The sequence below is a fragment of the Phyllopteryx taeniolatus genome, chromosome 1 (assembly GCF_024500385.1).
Source record: "Phyllopteryx taeniolatus isolate TA_2022b chromosome 1, UOR_Ptae_1.2, whole genome shotgun sequence".
NCBI classification, from domain to species: Eukaryota; Metazoa; Chordata; class Actinopteri; order Syngnathiformes; family Syngnathidae; genus Phyllopteryx; species Phyllopteryx taeniolatus.
The window spans coordinates 12,751,648-12,769,693 of NC_084502.1; the positions used below are offsets into that span (position 1 = coordinate 12,751,648).

At 42.7% G+C, this 18,046-nt stretch overlaps 1 protein-coding gene across 4 annotated transcripts; it reads right to left on the reverse strand.

Annotated features, from left to right (window-relative positions):
- Window positions 1–1,075: 1,075 nt before the first annotated feature.
- klhl12 (kelch-like family member 12) lies at window positions 1,076–17,830 on the reverse strand. 4 transcript variants are annotated; one of them, XM_061772825.1, is made up of 13 exons: window positions 17,665–17,801; window positions 15,334–15,560; window positions 13,056–14,142; window positions 11,610–11,763; window positions 11,302–11,519; window positions 10,121–10,270; window positions 9,381–9,495; window positions 9,206–9,312; window positions 3,993–4,188; window positions 3,706–3,864; window positions 3,531–3,629; window positions 3,276–3,462; window positions 1,076–1,865 (listed from the first exon to the last, which is right to left on the reverse strand). In XM_061772825.1, exons 4-13 carry the CDS (start codon window positions 11,707–11,709, stop codon window positions 1,739–1,741), a joined length of 1,458 nt encoding a protein of 485 aa, XP_061628809.1. In that variant the 5' UTR covers window positions 11,710–11,763; window positions 13,056–14,142; window positions 15,334–15,560; window positions 17,665–17,801; the 3' UTR covers window positions 1,076–1,738. The 4 variants fall into 4 exon arrangements, with proteins under 4 accessions (XP_061628809.1, XP_061628789.1, XP_061628800.1 ...); XM_061772805.1 differs by lacking the exon at window positions 13,056–14,142 and having other exon boundaries at window positions 17,665–17,830; XM_061772816.1 differs by lacking the exons at window positions 13,056–14,142; window positions 17,665–17,801 and adding an exon at window positions 16,787–17,065.
- Between the last annotated feature and the right edge of the window lie 216 nt (window positions 17,831–18,046).

An 18,046-nucleotide genomic window follows, 5' to 3' on the forward strand; every position in this document is an offset into this window, starting at 1 on the left:
AATAAAGGACTGTGTGAAAGTCTCGGGCCATTATTAGAGTGCGTAATATTGCAAGAAAATAGCACTGCACGCCAGTTGGGTCAGTTCCTGATCTATTTGCATTGTCACTGTACTGAAATGCAAATCCAATTCTGATAGCAGTGAATATTTTCAAACAAATTCACTTGTCTATCAAACACTCATTGGCAAATGCCCACCCTGTCTTCGCTCTCCGCTCACCATGCTTACCACCACCCAGCCGTATTAGTAACCTCTTTGTTCACAAAGTCCACACGACCTTTGGTTGATCTCTTCAATTTTGTGCCCCAAACAACAAATACAAACCCCAATTCCAATGAAGTTGGGACATTGAGGAAAATGCACATAAAAGCAGCATAAGATACTTGCATCCATCAAATCCACACTCAATTGGCCGAGGACAGGCGTGGGACGCACTGGCAAGTCGACGAAGCGGTGGGCCCGATGTGAATGCGGAGACCCCCTACAGACCATGGAACACGTCATAACAAGTTGCCCCAAACATCGGGCACCAAATGGCGAGCTAAGCCTTGTTAACCTGGACGATGAAACTCTGGACTGGCTTGCTCCCAACAACTGAGCTGAAAGTCTAAAAAAAGACAAACGCAAGAACAAGGTAGGTGCGGTGATTATTTTGTCGCAGAACGCAATATTGCCTGGGTCTTGAAAGATCAGTCACGATGCTCTAAAGCAGCTGGCAATATGGGGATCTGCGCTTGAAAACGGCTACCGGTGATTGATTGATTAATTGATCTCTTTGGAAGCGATGAAAGGATAGCATTTTATGTGGGAGACAAGTGGCGCGCGAGGCCCCCTCCTTCGTTTCAATCGTGACACAGATGGCCTCCCTCCCTCCCTCAGTCCTCTTTCAACAATTCGAATATATTTGGGAGTCGCTGCCAAGTGTGTCCGCACCACTGAACGAGCCTTCATACAGTTATGACCAAATGTTTCACGTTGCTTGTGACTATGAGCAACAGTGTTGAAGTAACATATTCAAATGAAATGCTTGAGAGGGAAACAAATGGCGTGCCTCAAATGGACGTCACTCAAAAAAGAAAAGACAAATCGGCTGACTTTATGAGCAACAGTGTTGAAGTAACATTCAAATTGAAATGCTTGCGAGGGAAACAAATGGCGTGCCTGAAAGGGACGTCAAAAACCCAAAAACGACAACTTCAATGGAACAGATTGAGCGATCTTGTAAAACTATCCTAAATTTGTATGAAGTCGTTTTATTTCGGGGATCCGAGTCTACAAGCAATCCTTACAAAGAGAATTACAAAGCGGTGCGCTCGTAGGCTGGCAAATGGCCCATTAAACTGAGAGGCAACATGAATGTTCACAATGCGATGCAAGACGAAGTCATAAGGCGTTTAGCGGCATCTCTTTTCTGATGATGTGTACAAATATATTGCACTTTGAAGATCAAAATAATCTCACAGATTAACAACAGTAACAAGCGCCACTAAGGAGAGCCATGCAGACGGCGGCGGGATACTCGGAGGTTCATCTCGGCCGAGTTCTACCTGTGAAATGGCGAAGGATTTAACGTCCAGCGAACGAGAGCTTTCTTCTTGGAAGTTCCCTTGGTTAGGCTGCCGAACAACTAAAACAAACAAACAAAGTCTGTTCTAGTGGCATTGTATCCAAGTCTAGCTGCCTGCTTTGCATCGATGCCGCTCGCCCGCTTGCGGTTCACGCAGCTCTCAAGAAAAGATCACTTTTCTCGTAGAACGCAGACTCCTGCGTCGCATCGCTGCGTCACCATGGAGGTAACCACCTCCCAGGAGTCCATCACTGGATCGTAACATTCAATACTGCTGAGAAGAGAGTTCCCGTCATATCTGCGAAGACAAACGGGGAGGAACGGAGTTTCAACAAATACAATTAAGAGACGGGAAATGGAACATGACAGCAAAGGCACAACTACAACTGACGTGTCCGAGTTGTGGTCCAAATCGGTTAACATTTCTTATTGGCCGAGACTGCATTGTGATACCACAAATAAAGACAAATTAGAGGAGAAAATGCTACTTTCAAACTAGTTTTATTAGTTTGAAAAAATGACTCGATTCAGACACATCCAATGTTACTCGAGAATATGCATAAGAATCAATTGCATTTAATCTTCAAGAACCGTGAGTTTCTATTTCGGTACAATATATATATATATATATATATATATATTTTGTTAAATACATTTTACCTTAATCATTAAGTACCTTAATTTCTCGTGTATAATACGCACCCCCAAAGATGACCTCAAAATTCTGGAAAACCCTTCTACCTATGTAATGTATTTTTACAATGCATGAAATTACGGTACATTTATTTTTTTATTTCCCAATACATTGGTGCCATGAGATACAGATTTGATTTGTTTCGTGAAAACACTCTCAACATAAAACACTGCCATTGCGTTTTGGAATGTGTTTTTTAATAAGGAAAAATAACACTCTATAACATTGTACTTTATAAAAACAGAGTAATTGAATAATTAAAGAGACTATAAAGAATGAAACCCTTTCTGTTCCAGTTTTTGCTTCTATTCCATGGTCTTGTGTAATGCCTTTTCCACCTGTGGGCAGTATAATACAGACATACATGGAGACAGAGGAGACTCACAACTCCTCAGCAGTAATCGTCATCTTCCTTTCCAGAGAACAAAGAATATACAGCATGCCTATAAGTTTTGTTATATTGTCTGTCTGCATGTGTCGCCCCATTGTTCGTCTTCAAATATCCGTTGCCTGAAGGGTTATAACAACGGCCACATTGATGCTATTCATTAGCATGTGTCCCACTAGTTTGTGTTAGCATTGGCATTAATCTAGCCGACTAAAAGGCTAATAAGTAAGCTATGTAGTTGTTTTAAATGCACAACATGTAATTCTCTTTGCGTTATATTGAGTTTGACAGTAAACTTCAACTGGGAGTGGCATTAAAGCCTTTTTTGATGAATTGTTCACTATCTGCCAAACTGCTACTTGTAAAGTGAGTGGAGTTGATTCCACGGCCACCGTACGGTGCTTTTATCTCAAAATTTTGCTGACAAGTCAAATCAGCCAAATAGTGGCGCATATCTAGAAAAATATGTAAGTCAGTTCACCTGTATCTTAATCAGCAATGTAGGTCAATTTGTGAACAGTGAACTGAAAATATGTGAAGAATTACTGTGATCATGATCCAAGGCTTAATGGAGGGTTTGTTTTATGAAGGAAAAGGTTGCTGCGAAAAACCAGGACACTCCTTACCCGGCGATGGCATACAGTCGTCCTCTGAGGACAGTTGCTCCTACGTAGCATCGAGGCGTGGTCATGCTGGCCACAGTGGTCCAAAAGTCTGTTCTGATGTTATAAAGCTCAACAGAGTCCAGGTGTGAAACCCCATCAAAACCTCCGACCACGTAAATGTGGTCATTGAGTAAAGCCACGCCTGCCCCTGAAAAAGCAGGACGTTAATGGTCTTCACCTAAACCAGCTTGACACGTTATTTCCTGGAAAACTGACCTGAGCGCTTCGTGGCCATAGGGGTCACACTCGTCCAGTGGCCTGTGTGGGGGTCATACCGCTCCACAGAATTCAGTATGTTGAGTCCATCATAGCCTCCTTAAGGAAATATGAAGAAAAATGGTGAGTGACAGCCCTCGTGTGGAAATCAACTGACTGAAATGTGGGTCCATACCAAGACAGTATATCAGTCCACTGGCCACCACCAGACCAGCACCTTCTCGGGCTGTCTGCATATCTCCCAGCATGCTCCATTGGTCAATGTTTGGGTCATATCGCTCCATGCTGGTGTGGCGCCGGCTCCCATCAAAGCCGCCGGCAACATAGATCATGTCTGCGCCAAGGAGAAAACAAAAATTGAGCTGAGCTGGAACTCTATTTCTATTAATCAATCAATCGAAAGTAACGGACTGATGTCCCAACCCAATAAAATATGTGCTCATCCCTGAAAGAACACCTCACCTCCAAGCGTTGTGGCTCCAGCAAGGCCACGGCGCACATTCATAGTGGCGACGGTGTACCAAACCCCATCCTCGTCCGCCGTGTAGTCCAGACACTCCACTGAGCTGAGCCTTGACCGTCCGTCATAACCTCCAATCACATAGACACGATCGTGGAGAGACACTGTGGCAACGTAACGTCGTTTCCTCGCAATGTTCTGTGAAAAGCATTTGCTAATTAGTCAAACGTTCAGCACATGCATTACACGCAGCAAAGACTTGAGACACGAGCACTGTATGGTGGCAGTGAACTGAACTCAACTCAATTCACAACAAGCAGCAGTTTGGCCGATGGTGACAAATTCTTCAAAAAATATGTATCAAGCCGTTTATAGTCACTCCAAATTGATGTTTACTGGCAAACTGAAAATAAAAAGAAGAGTGAATTACACGTTGTGTATTTAAAACAACCTTATAGCCTCCACTAGCTTAATGCTAACACATAATGGGGATACACTCTTCCTCCGCAGAGTGTCCGGGCTCTCCCTTAGAGATATGGTGAGAAGCTCGGTCATCCGGGAGGATCTCAGAGCCGTTGCTCCTTCACATCGAGAGGAGCTAGATGAGGTGGCTGGGGCATCTGATTCGGACGCCTCCCTGGTGAGGTGTTCCGGGCACATCCCACCGGGAGGAGACCCCGGGGACGACCCAGGACACGCTGGCGAGACTGCATCCTTCGGCCGGCCTGGGAACGCCTCGGGTTCCCCCCCGGAAGAGATGGATGAAGTGGCTGGGGAGAGGGAAGTCTGGGCGTCCCTGCTAAAGCTACTGTCCCCGCGACCCGACCTCGGATAAGCGGTAGAAGGTTGTGTCCTCTCTCCGCTGCTCTTCTCTCTCTCTCTCTCTCTCTACACGAACGACTCCACCTCAACGCACCCGGCTGTCAAACTCCTGAAGTTTGCAGATAACACCACAGTCATCAGCCTCATCAATGACGGTGACGAGTCTGCATATCGACAGGAAGTGGAGCGGCTGGACTTGTGGTGTGGCCAACACAACCTGGAGCTGAACACGCTCAAGAATGTAGAGATGATTGTGGACTTCAGGAGGCATCCTTCGCCACAGCTGGCCCTCACGCTGTCCAGCTGCCTTGTGTCAACCGTTGAGACCTTCAAGTTCCTGGGAATGACAGTCTCTCAGGACCTGAAGTGGGCGATATACATCAACTCCGTCCTCAAAAAGGCCCAGCGGAGGATGTACTTCCTGCGGCTTCTGTGAAAGCACGGCCTGCCACAGGAGCTGTTGAGGAAGTTCTACACAGCTGTCATTGAATCAGTCCTGTGTTCTTCCATCACAGTCTGGTTTGGTGCTGCTACAAAAAAAGACAAACTTCGACTGCAAAGGACAAACAAAACTGCTGAAAAGATTGTCAGTACCCCCTACCCACCCTTGAGGACTTGCACGCTGCCAGAACTAAGACAAGAGCATGCATCATCCTCTTGGACCCTCCACATCCTGGTCACCAGCGCGTCCGGCTCCTTCCCTCAGGTAGGCGCTATCGAACAACGCAAACTAAAACCATCAGACATTTCAACAGCTTCTTCCCTCTTGCCATCAACTTCTTAAACAGCTCATTTACAATCCCATTGCAACATGCTGCCAATTTTGTGTCTTGAGTTTGTGGGGCCAATGATACACGACTCGTGCACTCACTGTCGTCGTCTCGCCACGCTGCACTATTTGCATATCTGTTGTTGACCAATACTGGCCACTCATGCCAGAGTAGCATCTGCCCCATTTGCACACTGATTGAGGAGTATCTGCAACATTTGCACAATCGACATTGTCCCAGATTATCGCCCTACTCGTCACTTTAAACCGCGTACATTCCTTGAAGTCTCGGCGCCCTTTGCACAATGGTCATTGCACCGGACTATTGCTATATTAGTCATTCAAACTGCTCTAATTGCTCGAGGACTCTGCATCTTTATGCACAATTGTCAAAAAAATAAGAGAAATAATTGTACCGGCATTACCAGATTAGTAGCAACCTTTTATTGCTCAGTGACTGTCTTTATGTCTCAAAAGTCTGTTGTCGTACTAGAGCGGCAACAACTACCGGAGACAAATTCCTTGTGTTGTTTGACATACTTGGCAAAATAAAGATGATTCAAATAAGGAATGCACATTTGAACACAAATGGTGCAGCAACACATGTAGACATATATTATACCTATTCTCACAGGCATATATTCTTTATTCTTTGCGAAGAATAATATGAATGTGACTTACTGACGAATGAAGTGTTCATGTACTGTATATCCGAATGTATGTATTATAGTGGCCAAGGTGCACACAGAAGGAGCAGGACAATGTCCACTGAATGAAGCAAAATGTGTGACACAAACTGTTTATTCTTTACATTCTCTACATTTACAGTGTAGTCACACATTAAGAACACTGTACATAGTTTAGCACTTGACTGTAGCCATTATCTTGTGTTGGAGGTCCTTTAAATGAATAGTGAAAAAGTATTTGCATCCTTCTCAAATTCGTAGTTTTTTTTTTGCATAGTTTGCCCATTTGTTTTTAAGATCACCAAACAAATGTTGTAAACAAAGTTTTTGACAGTTTTTAAATGGTGATTTTATTTATTAAGGTAAAAAATCTATTCAAAGCTACATGCAGCTAAAGCAACTTTTACGAGGCCACTATATATATATATATATATATATATATATATATACACGCCGCCAGGGACTCAAATAGTGCCAGACGTGTCCCCCTGCTTAAGCCAGTACATGTCCAGGCCCGTCTGAAGTTTGCTAGAGAGCATTTGGATGATCCAGAAGAGGATTGGGGGAATGCCATATGGTGATATGAAACCAAAATAGAACATTTTGGTTCAAAAACTCAACTTGTCGTGTTTGGAGGAGAAAGAATGCTGAGTTGCATCCAGAGAACACCATACCTACTGTTAAGCATGGGGGTGGAAACATGGGGCTGTTTTTTGCAAAGGGACCAGGACGACTGATCCGTGTAAAGGAAAGAATGAATGGGGCCATGTGCTGTGAGATTTTGAGTGAAAACCTCCTTCCATCAGCAAGGGCATTGAAGATGAAACGTGGCTGGGTCTTTCAGCATGACAATGATCCCAAACAGACTGCCCGGGCAACCAAGGAGTAGCTTCGTAAGAAGCATTTCAAGGTCCTGGAGTGGCCTAGCCAGTCTCCAGATCTCAACCCCACGAGAAAATCTTTGGAGGGATTTTAAAGTCTGTATTGCCCAGCGACAGCCTCAAAACATCACTGCTCTCGAGGAGATCTGCATGGAGGAATGGGCCAAAATACCAGCAACAGTGTGTGAAAACCTTGTGAAGACTTACAGAAAGAGTTTGACCTCTGTCATTGCCAACAAAGGCTAGATAACAAAGTATTGAGATGAACTTTTGTTACGGACCAAATACTCATTTTCCACCATAATTTGCTAATAAATTCTTTAAAAATCAGACAATGCGATCGTGTGGATTTTTTCCCTCCTCATTTTGTATCTCATAGGTGAGGTATACCTATGATGAAAAGCCTCTCTCATCTTTTTATGTGGGAGAACAATTCGGGGCTGAGCACACACACACGCACACGGTAATCGACTGGTTAGCACATCTGCCTCACAGTTGTGGGGACCCGGGGTCAAATCCCGCCTTGCCTGTGTGGATTTTGCATGTTCTCCTGGTGCCTGTGTGGGTTTTCTTCGGGGACTCCGGTTTTCTCCCACATCCCAAAACATGCATGGTAGGTTAAGTGAAGACTCTAAATTGATTCTTGGTCTGAATGTGATTGTGAATGGTTGTTTGTTTATATGTGCCCTGCGATTGGCTGGCGACCAGTTCAGGGTGCCCCCCGCCTCTCGCCCAAAGATAGCTGGAGATTTATAAAACATAAATCATATCACGCAAAAAACATTGGCGAATCTCGATTTGAAATGATGGCTCAACAATAATGACCTGTTAACAGAATGCCTCCCTGATTAACACTACTCATCAATGATTCAACTTGTCTGTAATGCTAATCACCCACCAAAACTGCATGACAATTGCAAAATGTTTTATTTTAACATTTGTGTAGGAACTGTACTTTAAACAACACATTTACATGAAAAAATATAAACTGTACATGAAATTCACATTTTATATAACAGAAGTAGTATTATTAGGATTTCCCTATTGTGCGTACCGCATAAAAACGCTTTTATACACGAGAGAAAAAACAAAAACCCCGCTGAAATTTCTTTTTGTTTCTGAACAATACAACAAGACAAGAGGCACTTTGGGTTCCAACCCATCACTTGAGAAACACTGTTCTGAAGCACGTGGCCGAACTTTAGTACTCAAGGGCCACGTTAGGTTTTAGAAACAGGTCATTCGTAGAGGAGGTGAAAACAAGTGAAAATGTATTTTTTTTTAATAATACAACAATGATAAATCATTTTTAAAATATTTGATTTTTAACAAATTTAACTGACCAATAAAATAATAAAATAAAAACGTTACATTCATTTATTTGACCAATATTAGCTATGTTGTACACACTAAATCAATTAACCAGTCATTTAATGATATAAATAAATAAAATGAATACACATACATTTTACTTCATACATCCTAGGGCAAATATAAAACCTAAAGCTATATTAATGCAACAAATATTAGAAGACGCTTCATGTAACTGGTAATGTAAATGCTCTGTGGGTAGAGTTAAAGAATGTGGTCGGTGGGCAGAGGTGAGTAGCCAAAAAATGAAATCATTTCACACACCACACTGAAACACGCTCATACACACAACTGAAATTCTTTCGTAGACCAGACTGAAATCCTTGCTCAAACCATATTGAAACTGAAATCACAAGCACAACCCCCCCCCCCCCCCCCCCCCCCCCCCCAAAAAAAAAAATCAGTAGTCTATATGGGGGGGGGGGGGGGGGGGGGGGAACAACAGTATCACTTATGAGAGCATTTGAGTTGTGTGTATGAGAACATTTCAGATTTCAGAAAGTGTAGGCTGTAGTCCTGAATTATGTCCAAAACGGACCCTCAGACTTCGCCCACCCCCTGGTCTTAAGACTGGTTGGAAATTGTGACAGAAGAAAGGTGACATCTGTATACCCCTGAGGTATCTTTGGGTCATATCGAGCAAGTAAATTAAACTACCAAAGATTTTGCTTCAGTTTAAAACTCACCGGGAGGAAGGTCCACTCCTGAGTTTTCGGATCATATTTCTCCACTATGTCGATTGGTGATTGCTGGCTGCCAAAGCCGCCAATCACCAAAAGGACTTCTTTGGCACCTAAAAGGCAGAAATTAGAAAGATTTACACAGTGTGGATGCTGAAGTGCAGCTAAAAAAGACACCTGCCTAATCTCGCTTGTGTGCGTGGGCCTTGCATCTCGCTCCTCAGCTCTGGTCTCAGGTGGAACTTCTTAGCTTCATCGACAAGGTCGCGACAGGGCAGACTGCAACGTATCAGGGGCTGAAACGCGCCAGAATGTACGTGACTAAGGCTAAATTTACAGTGCAGGTCAATTCCGTTTTTGCGTCAGATTTTTTTTATCTCAATTTTTTAGCAGTACAATTCCGATTTTTTCAAATCCGACCCAGGCCTCTTCCGTACGTTGATATAATGTAAATTGGACATGTATTCGATGCGAGTCCAGTTTGGACGCTCAGGTTGCCTATACGTCATCAAAAGGCGAAAACTGTCACACATACATGTGCAAAAAGCAACGGTGGCTGAAGAAGCAGAACACAATCGAAACAGACACAGGCGAAAAGAAGATACTTTAGAACTGATAAATATTGAGGGGGGTGGGGTTGGGGCGGTGTCACTTCAAGCACAAAATCTTTTAAATTGCCACAATGGGTTCGAGGGATGAGCCATATTTACTTCCGTAAACACTGTGCATTGCGTTTTGTGCGCATGCGTGCCACTTCATGGATGCATTCTGTCCACAAGAGAAGTCATATTTGTTTTCATAACGTGAACGACCTAAAAGGCTCAGATTTAACAAAAAAAACAAACAATTGGGCATCATGCCTTGCAGTGTGAATGTAGCCTATGACAGCCACACAACAGAAGAACCTGTGGCGTGTCCCACCTCGGCATCAATGACGTCTGTGATGTAGCGGGGGGTCAGCAACGGCATTCGGACAAACGCCAACATGTCTGGCAAACAGGGCTCTCTCTCTTTTCGGTTGTGTTTGACCCAGTTCAGCACAGCTTCGAATACAGGCTCTTCTGAGTCCACCTGCAGACAAAGCACAGTCAGAGCAACAAAGTCAAATTAAATGTACGTACGTGAATTTGACTTTAAGCTTGGTTGGGAATAAGGATTTAAGACAGAATTAAGTGATTTCTTGGTTGAACAGGTCTGGAGGCTTGGGTGTGTTCAGTGAAAATGAACTAATTTTCACCCTAAAAATGTGATTGGCCATAGTTAATTCACAGATGGACAGCTATTTTTTTCCTTAATGAATAAAATCACCTTTTCGAAACTGCATTGTATGTTTACTTGGGATATGTTTGTCTAATATTGTCTAATTTTCCCCCTAAAAATGTGATTGGCCATAGTTAATTCACAGATGGACAGCTATTTTTTTCCTTAATGAATAAAATCACCTTTTCGAAACTGCATTGTATGTTTACTTGGGATATGTTTGTCTAATATTTACATTGGTTTGATTATCTTAATCAAAGTGGGGAAAATGCAAAAAAAAATAAGAGAAGGGGGCAAATACTGTACATACAGTGGCTATAAAAAAAAGTCTACTAGGTTTTTTTTGTTTTTTTTTTTAAATCAAAAATGAGAAGATACATCATTAAATGTGACCCGAGTTGTACAGATTATTGGTCACATTAATGGTGGAATTTTCTTCTTTTTTTTTTTTCATGATTTACATTGGTCTGATGTTTTTATATCACAAAAAACCTGGCATTTGAACAAGGGTGTGTTGACTTTTTATATCCACTGTACATGTTAGCAGTAGTATAAACACATTTGGGCTCTTAAAAATAAAAGAAACACCGCTCTATGTTCTTCAACTGTTCTGCCCAAAAACTATTGACACAGCAACGCTTGGCAACTTGAAAATATTTGTTTCCCCGTAAAGTCAGAGATATACTGCTTACTGCTAACGCTCCTATGTTTCCCCAAGAACAATCATTTATTTTGGTTCACAGACGTCCTCCACAGACCGGTTACAATGTTTCCAGGCAACATGCAGCCTCCTCCTACATGATGTGTAAGACCATAAGCCTCTCGTCAGCCAGTTTTCTTACCTGGATTTCATCACATTTGATCAGCTTTTCCACTTCTGTCTGGCTCAGCAGCATGAACTCCTCATGCTGAACCACCTCGGAGAAATGCTTTTGGGAAAAGAGCTCGGCAGCTTGCATCAAGTCGAGGCAATTGTGCGTTTCGGCAAAGTCACGGATGCCCAGACAGTTCGATGGATCGAGTTGGCTCTCCAAAAAATCACAACAGGCTCGTTTCACTCCTGAGGAAAACAAAGATATAGCTGCAGACACACCTATCTTGGAAATGTACACACATACACAATGAGAATCAGTCCAACTGAAACACCAACCTTTCAGCTGAAGCAAGCATGCTGCAGGGAGCAGTTCTTGCACATTCTCCACTGTAACTAGCACCGTCTCTGTGTAGACAAAGTCCAACAAGATCTCCATAGTTGATGCAGTCAGACCCTGGATGTCCACAAAGGATTTTCCCTTTTCTGCAAGCTAACACACATTTCGGGATGAGCAAAATAACAGTCAATTGCATTTGGAATGCGTACATTTGATGCATTTACAAGGCATCTCCAGGCCAAATTAGAAAACCTTGAAAAGACTTTCAAAACAAGTGTCATTTTTTGAAACCTAATTAAGGCTTTCCGTGAAAAAAAATCTTTATTACTTCCTCGTAAAGTCTCTTATTTTAAAGGAGACATATTTTGTCAAACCAACGTCACTCGCCGAGATCTCAGTCTACCTCTCCACTCCCAGACCAGCCCTGTCAACATCACAAACACGTGCTCTCTCACAAGTGGCAACCAATCACAAGAAAGGGGGCAGTCTGAGCCAAATATGGACAAAGAGGATACAAAACTGGGTTCAACAGAAGCAGCTGTCAGAGGGGCCTTTTCTGAACACTCTTGACAAAACTAAAGTGTTTTTTCAAATGCAATTGACACTTTACTACGTCCACGTTAGAGAGTCACTCTACGGAGGTCCAAATAGCCAAAATACGGGACCTTTAAGCCGTGTCACAACACATTGGATTTTGTTATCATCTTTGATATCCTTTTGTCAGGCTCGTAAGGTAATTTGGGTCGGAATTGCCCAGAATGCCTTTTATCAAGCTATTCTACTTGGTCTTTTCTACCTGACATTTGAGGCAGCCAGACTTCTTTTAATAAGCTCAATTGCTCTGATTGGATCATTCATTCATCTTCCGTTCCGCTTATCCTCACCAGGGTCGTGGGCGTGCTGGAGCCTATCCCAGCAATCTTCGGGCGAGAGGCGGGGTACACCCTCAACTGGTCGCTAGCCAATCGCAGGGCACATAGAAACAAACAACCACTGGCGCGCACATTCTCGCCAAAGGGCAATTTAGAGTCTTCAATCAACCTACCATGCACGTTTTGGGGATGTGGGAGGAAACCTGCGAGGAAACCGCAGTGCCCGAAGAAAACCAACGCAGGCACGGGGAGAACATGCAAACTCCACACAGGCGGGGCCGGGACTTGAACCCCGGTCCTCAGAACTGTGAGGCAGATGTGCTAACCAGTCGCTCGCTGTGTTGCCTGATTGGCTCACTGTTAATCTAATTTAAATATATATTAAAACATATTAAAACAGCTTTGTTCTGATTGGTCCTTGGTGATATCATGAGTCTAGTGCAGGGGTGGGCAAACCTTTTGGCTCAGGGGCCACATTGACTTTTAAAATTTGACAGGCGGGACAAGCCAGGACCAGATGCTTACAGATAAAAAATAAACAAAAGGCATTGTAGTGTTAATACTTAGATTTACTTTTAATGGGAACAGTGTTGTTTTGTTGATCCCCTTTTTTGCCAGTGCATCAAAGGCTGGTGTCAGTTTTGTTGTGGCAATTCTCAGAACTCATCTGAGGTGTTCCATCACTCAGCTGGGATCTTGAGGATGTTTTGTTGGTGTTCATCACACTAAAAGTAGAGCCAAACACCATACGTAGAGCATCCTCTGTGCCATCTTCCGGATTTGGGGAAATTTGTCTGCGCTTGATGAAGCATAAAACTCAGTAAATGCTCCTCGGCTGAAAACTAAAACTTCTCTTTTAAGACAATATCACATTGGAGTTCCATCTGCAGCTCCTGTGGCGCTTTTTCAGGGTCTTGTGTGACTGAATTTGGATGGCAGTTAGTCAGATGAAGGTGCAAGCTTGATTTTTTAAACGGCTGAGCCGTAGCCATCAGTTCCTGCGTCGATTGGCTGTTAGCATAATCAGCATGCTTGGTAGAAAAGTGACGGCTGATGTTATATTCCTCTAAAACCGCAATGGTTTCTTAACAAATTAGACATACAGCATTTGACCTGACTTCAGTGAAAAAGTATTTCGTGGTCCATTCTATATTAAACACTTGGCACTCACTGTCGACTTTTCTTTTCTTTTCTTTGGCCCACTCATGGTTGAAGAAGGGTTCAGAGCAGTAGCAGAGTAAAAACAGAACAGCCAAAGTCAATGTATCACTGTACCTACTGTGCTACCTGGTGGAACCACTGGGCATTACAGGACAACCTGGTGGAAGCCCTGGGCATTACAGCACAACCTGGTGGAACCAGTCTGCATTACAGGACAAGGTCAAATGAATGTAGTCATGATTTTGATATGATTTGGGCGATCCTGTACCAATCTTTGGTGGGCTGGATTGAAATGATCCACGAGCCCGATGTGGCCCAGAGGCCGTAGTTTGCCCACCTCTGGTCTGTGGCCCGCGGGCTGAAGTTTGCCCACCTCTGGTTTAGTGGCGGCCAAGCAGGAAGCGTTCATAGCGACGTTGTGTCCTTTGATGTCTTACTATCATTGTGAAGCACAATTCACCAAACATTGGCTAGTTGGCCCACTAACAGGGAACGTGATCTGAAAAGGGACGTGGGTGAAAAGAAAAAGAGAGTGGGCTATTGTGAGGTTTGAGCTCTTCCTCCGCTTACATTGACTTGTCCATCAAGTTCATCGCTGGCGCACATTGTGCCGATAGTGGCAGCAGGCTTCACTATTTCATCCACGGTTACATCATAAATTATGAATATAGTGTAGTGTTGGACTATGGCCTGTATGCACGCTCACTACAAAAGACCTCATTGTTGGAAAAAAACAAAAAAAAAGCATGTCAAAGCTTGTTTAAAGTTAGCTGAACATTTGGACAAGTCAGTTCAATACTGTGAGAGTATAATCTAATGGAGGCGAAATGGCACTACACGTCACCCTAAAAACACCATACCACCAGTGAAGTTCGGAGGTGGGAACATGATGGTGTGGGGTTGCTTTTCAGCAAATGGCACTGGTAAACTTCACAAGGATGAATGGGCAAAATGTGCCGAGACATTCTTGACAAAAATCTGCCGCCCTCTACGGGGATGATGAAAATAAAACGAGGGTGGACACTTCAGCAGGATAATGATCCAAAACATACCGCCAAGGAAACTCTCGATCGGTTTCGAAGAAAACAAAAATAAAGCTGCTAACGGCCCAGCCAATCACCTGAAAGGAATCCAATTGAAAATCTATGGAAAGAACTGAAACTCAACGTCCGTAAAAGAAGCCCACGGAACCTTCAAGATTTGAAGACTGCTTGTGTGGAGGAATGGGCCAAAATCACACGAGAGCAATGCATGGGAATAGTTTCTCCATACAAGAGGCGTCTTGAAGCTGTCAAAGAAAAGGCTTTTGTACAAAGTATTAACTAAATAGTTGCCGGGTTAAATTCCTTTTCCCTGTGTCATTTCACACAACTTAATTTCTGATGTTATTTGTTCTCCTTTCTTTGTATGTATGGATTACTTGGGTTGTTCCCAACATCTGGTGAAATGTTCATGTCAACTTTGGAAATATAGTTCATGATAAAAATGGTGATGTGTTAAATACTTATTTCAGCCGCTGTATACTAAGTCAATGTTAGAGAGTCTAAATAGCCAAAATATAGGACCTTTACCCCATGTCACAGACTCATTTTGCCCTGTGTTATGCATAAAACAGTAGAACAAAATTTGATTTTGATGGAACAGGACCTTAAACAAAAAACACAAACAAGCTTTGTTATGGACCCCATACCTCACTGGTGAACATGGCACAAAAATAGTCGCTGCAGGCCGCTAAGACAATCCGGTGAGCTGGAAAATCCGTATTTTCTACCCTTAGAGTTATATCACAGAGTGTGTTGCTCTTGCGGAGGGAATTCATGGCATTAAGGATTGATTTGGCGTGGGAATTGGTCATGATGTCCTTGGGGGCCATGCTGCCTTGAGGGTCACGCAGAGCTCTCAAACCGCTCCAGGAATCTAAATGACATAAGAGTACAAAATTGAGGGGAGTCTTTAGGAAAATGACAGTCACACAAACGATATATACAACACCTACACTATAACAGTGATTCCCAACCAGTGTGACACGAGAGATTACTGGGAAATGATTATACTTGATTATAGGCTCCAGCAGACCCTAGTGAGGATAAGCAGTACAGAAAATGGATGGATGGATGGATGGTTGGGAAATTATTTATTTACTACAAATAATTTACCTTTGTGCAACAATGTATGCCAGCGATGTACAGAACATGTGGCTGAACAATTAAATGGCAGGAGGTACATAATTAAGCTGTGTATCCACTATTTGTGACATTTGTTTTTGCTGGCATGTTTTGAGAGTTTCTCGTATGTAAAATAAGTACCTGGGTTCAATCAAGGTTGGGAAAGACTGCTCTACAGAACATACATACAGTATGTTCACTTTGCACCATTTTGGACACAGTTCTGCTCATAAATTTACATACGTGGCAGAATTTGTCAAACATTGGTCATTTGGGGAAAATATGACTGATGACTGCATGGGCAAAACCTCATTATTTTCTTTTTTGCTAGTTTTTTTTTTTTTTTTTTTTTTTTTTAACTGATTATGTTATTCTGAAATACCTTACAGTTGAATTTGAATCCCATTAAAATGGAATAACTGTTCAGCCTGCCCTGATAATACGTGTTTTCTTCAAAGAATGATACACATCTCACAAATTCTGCTAGGGTGTGTACATTTACGAGCACAACTGTATGTGCGTACGTGCGGTGCACTTAGCATATGAGCAAACAAGCGATGTGTGTAATAGAGGGTTGTCGTGTTCCATTACTGATGCAACTTTGCTGAATAAATACGCAGTATCAAGAGTTTTTTTTTTTTAAAGGTATGCATTTCTTTTTGCATTACAGGAATTAGTTGCTGATCACCTAATATCGGCATTGCTAAATAAACTGTGGATTTCCTTAGGAAAAAAAAAATTGTCTTTGCATTGTAACACGGATCATGCAACTTACCGTTAAAAGATTTGAATACCTTTTCCACCACTGGGAGGCAATAACTATAGCTACACATCAGCTAGCAGTGGGAGCCGAAGGCTAACACCAACGCGACAAAACAGCTAAAGAAAACCAGCCATAGAAAGTCAGTAGGTAGCCAAAAGAAGACAACACAAAAACAGACACACGTCAGGAGCTGGTCAAAAATGGACACATAGTACCTGTCAATGTGTTAAAGCTGCTTCAAAGCGTCAAGCTAAGTTGTTTTGCTAGCTCGCTTTAGCATCAAAGTCCCTTGTTTCAGTTGTTGCTGTAAGACAGTCTGGAGAAAACTTCTGAACAACAGTCAGTCCATGTTGGAATATCGCAATATGCCATCCTCATATATCCAAAACATGGAAATCTCATGATTGAATTCTCAGCAGAGTCTAGCTGCAGTGTTCTGTAGTTGCAGTGAGACTCCACTGGCTGGCTGCATGGGTGGGTTTTTTTTTTCTTTTTTTTCTTTTTCTTTATTTAAAAATACGTCCGACATAGCAGTAGTGCAATGTACATGTACTGTAATGGGTAGACATTACATAAACATCAAATAAAAGGAACAAATAAACAAAACCAAAATAGAAACATGCCAGGGGTCACGAGTAAAAATTGACACTGAAATGGGAACACAATCTCAAGGTTTTGATAGCTTTGTTTTTAGCAGCAGGTATTGAAATGAAATGCAGTTGCAGTTCTTTCATAAAAATTGGGGGGAAAAGGTTTTTCCTTCGCAAACTTAAATTTGTGAATATAAATAAAGAAAGATACTGAGATTAATTAGAGATTAGATTTTTCAATTGAGCTGTCACTCTTAACAAAGCTAAAAAGTGTATTTTGCAAAGTAACGTCAAATTTACAGAAGATATCCAAGATAAATCTGCAGAAATCTTGCCACAGTTTACGCAGGGGAACGTGTACATTTCCAGAACCAAAACAGATGGATAACAGTCTCAGTATGGGAGTCACAGAAGAAAAATTAAATGGATTTAATTTTAACAAAGGATCTGACAGGGAGGAATAACATCGATTAATAACTTTGAATGAAACTTCTGTCACCTACTGACTGACGTAGACACCACGATGTGCGTGCGCGCGCGCACACAAGGCGGGAAGCACTTGTAACGAGAGGCATTCCGTGCGCGCTCCCGATAGTGTGTACACACACTAGCTGCCGTAGAAATGTGACTGAAAAGTGACTGTTCCCTCTTTTTCAGTGTTATATTCATTGCAGCATTGACGAGTCCGCTTTATATGCAGGTGGGCGGTGGCGACATTTCAATGTTTGTATTCGTGCGTATTCGTCGTTTGCTGGCAAAAACGGCAGCTAGCTGGTAGCTACACCGCGTAGGAGGCGCCTGCCTGCCTGCGGCTCATTTCCGCTAACAGCGGCAGCAGCAGCAGGCCGTTTTGTAATCGAAGTCATAAATGCTGCTCGGCTGAGA

Coding starts and splice junctions, on each gene's coding strand:
- klhl12 (XM_061772805.1), bottom strand. CDS start 17,830: ATGAATATAACACTGAAAAAGAGGGAACAGTCACTTTTCAGTCACATT. Junction 10,271..11,301: donor TCAAATGTGATGAAATCCAG/GTAAGAAAACTG, acceptor CTTTGTCTGCAG/GTGGACTCAGAAGAGCCTGT. Junction 4,189..9,205: donor AGGAGTGGACCTTCCTCCCG/GTGAGTTTTAAA, acceptor TGCTTTTCACAG/AACATTGCGAGGAAACGACG.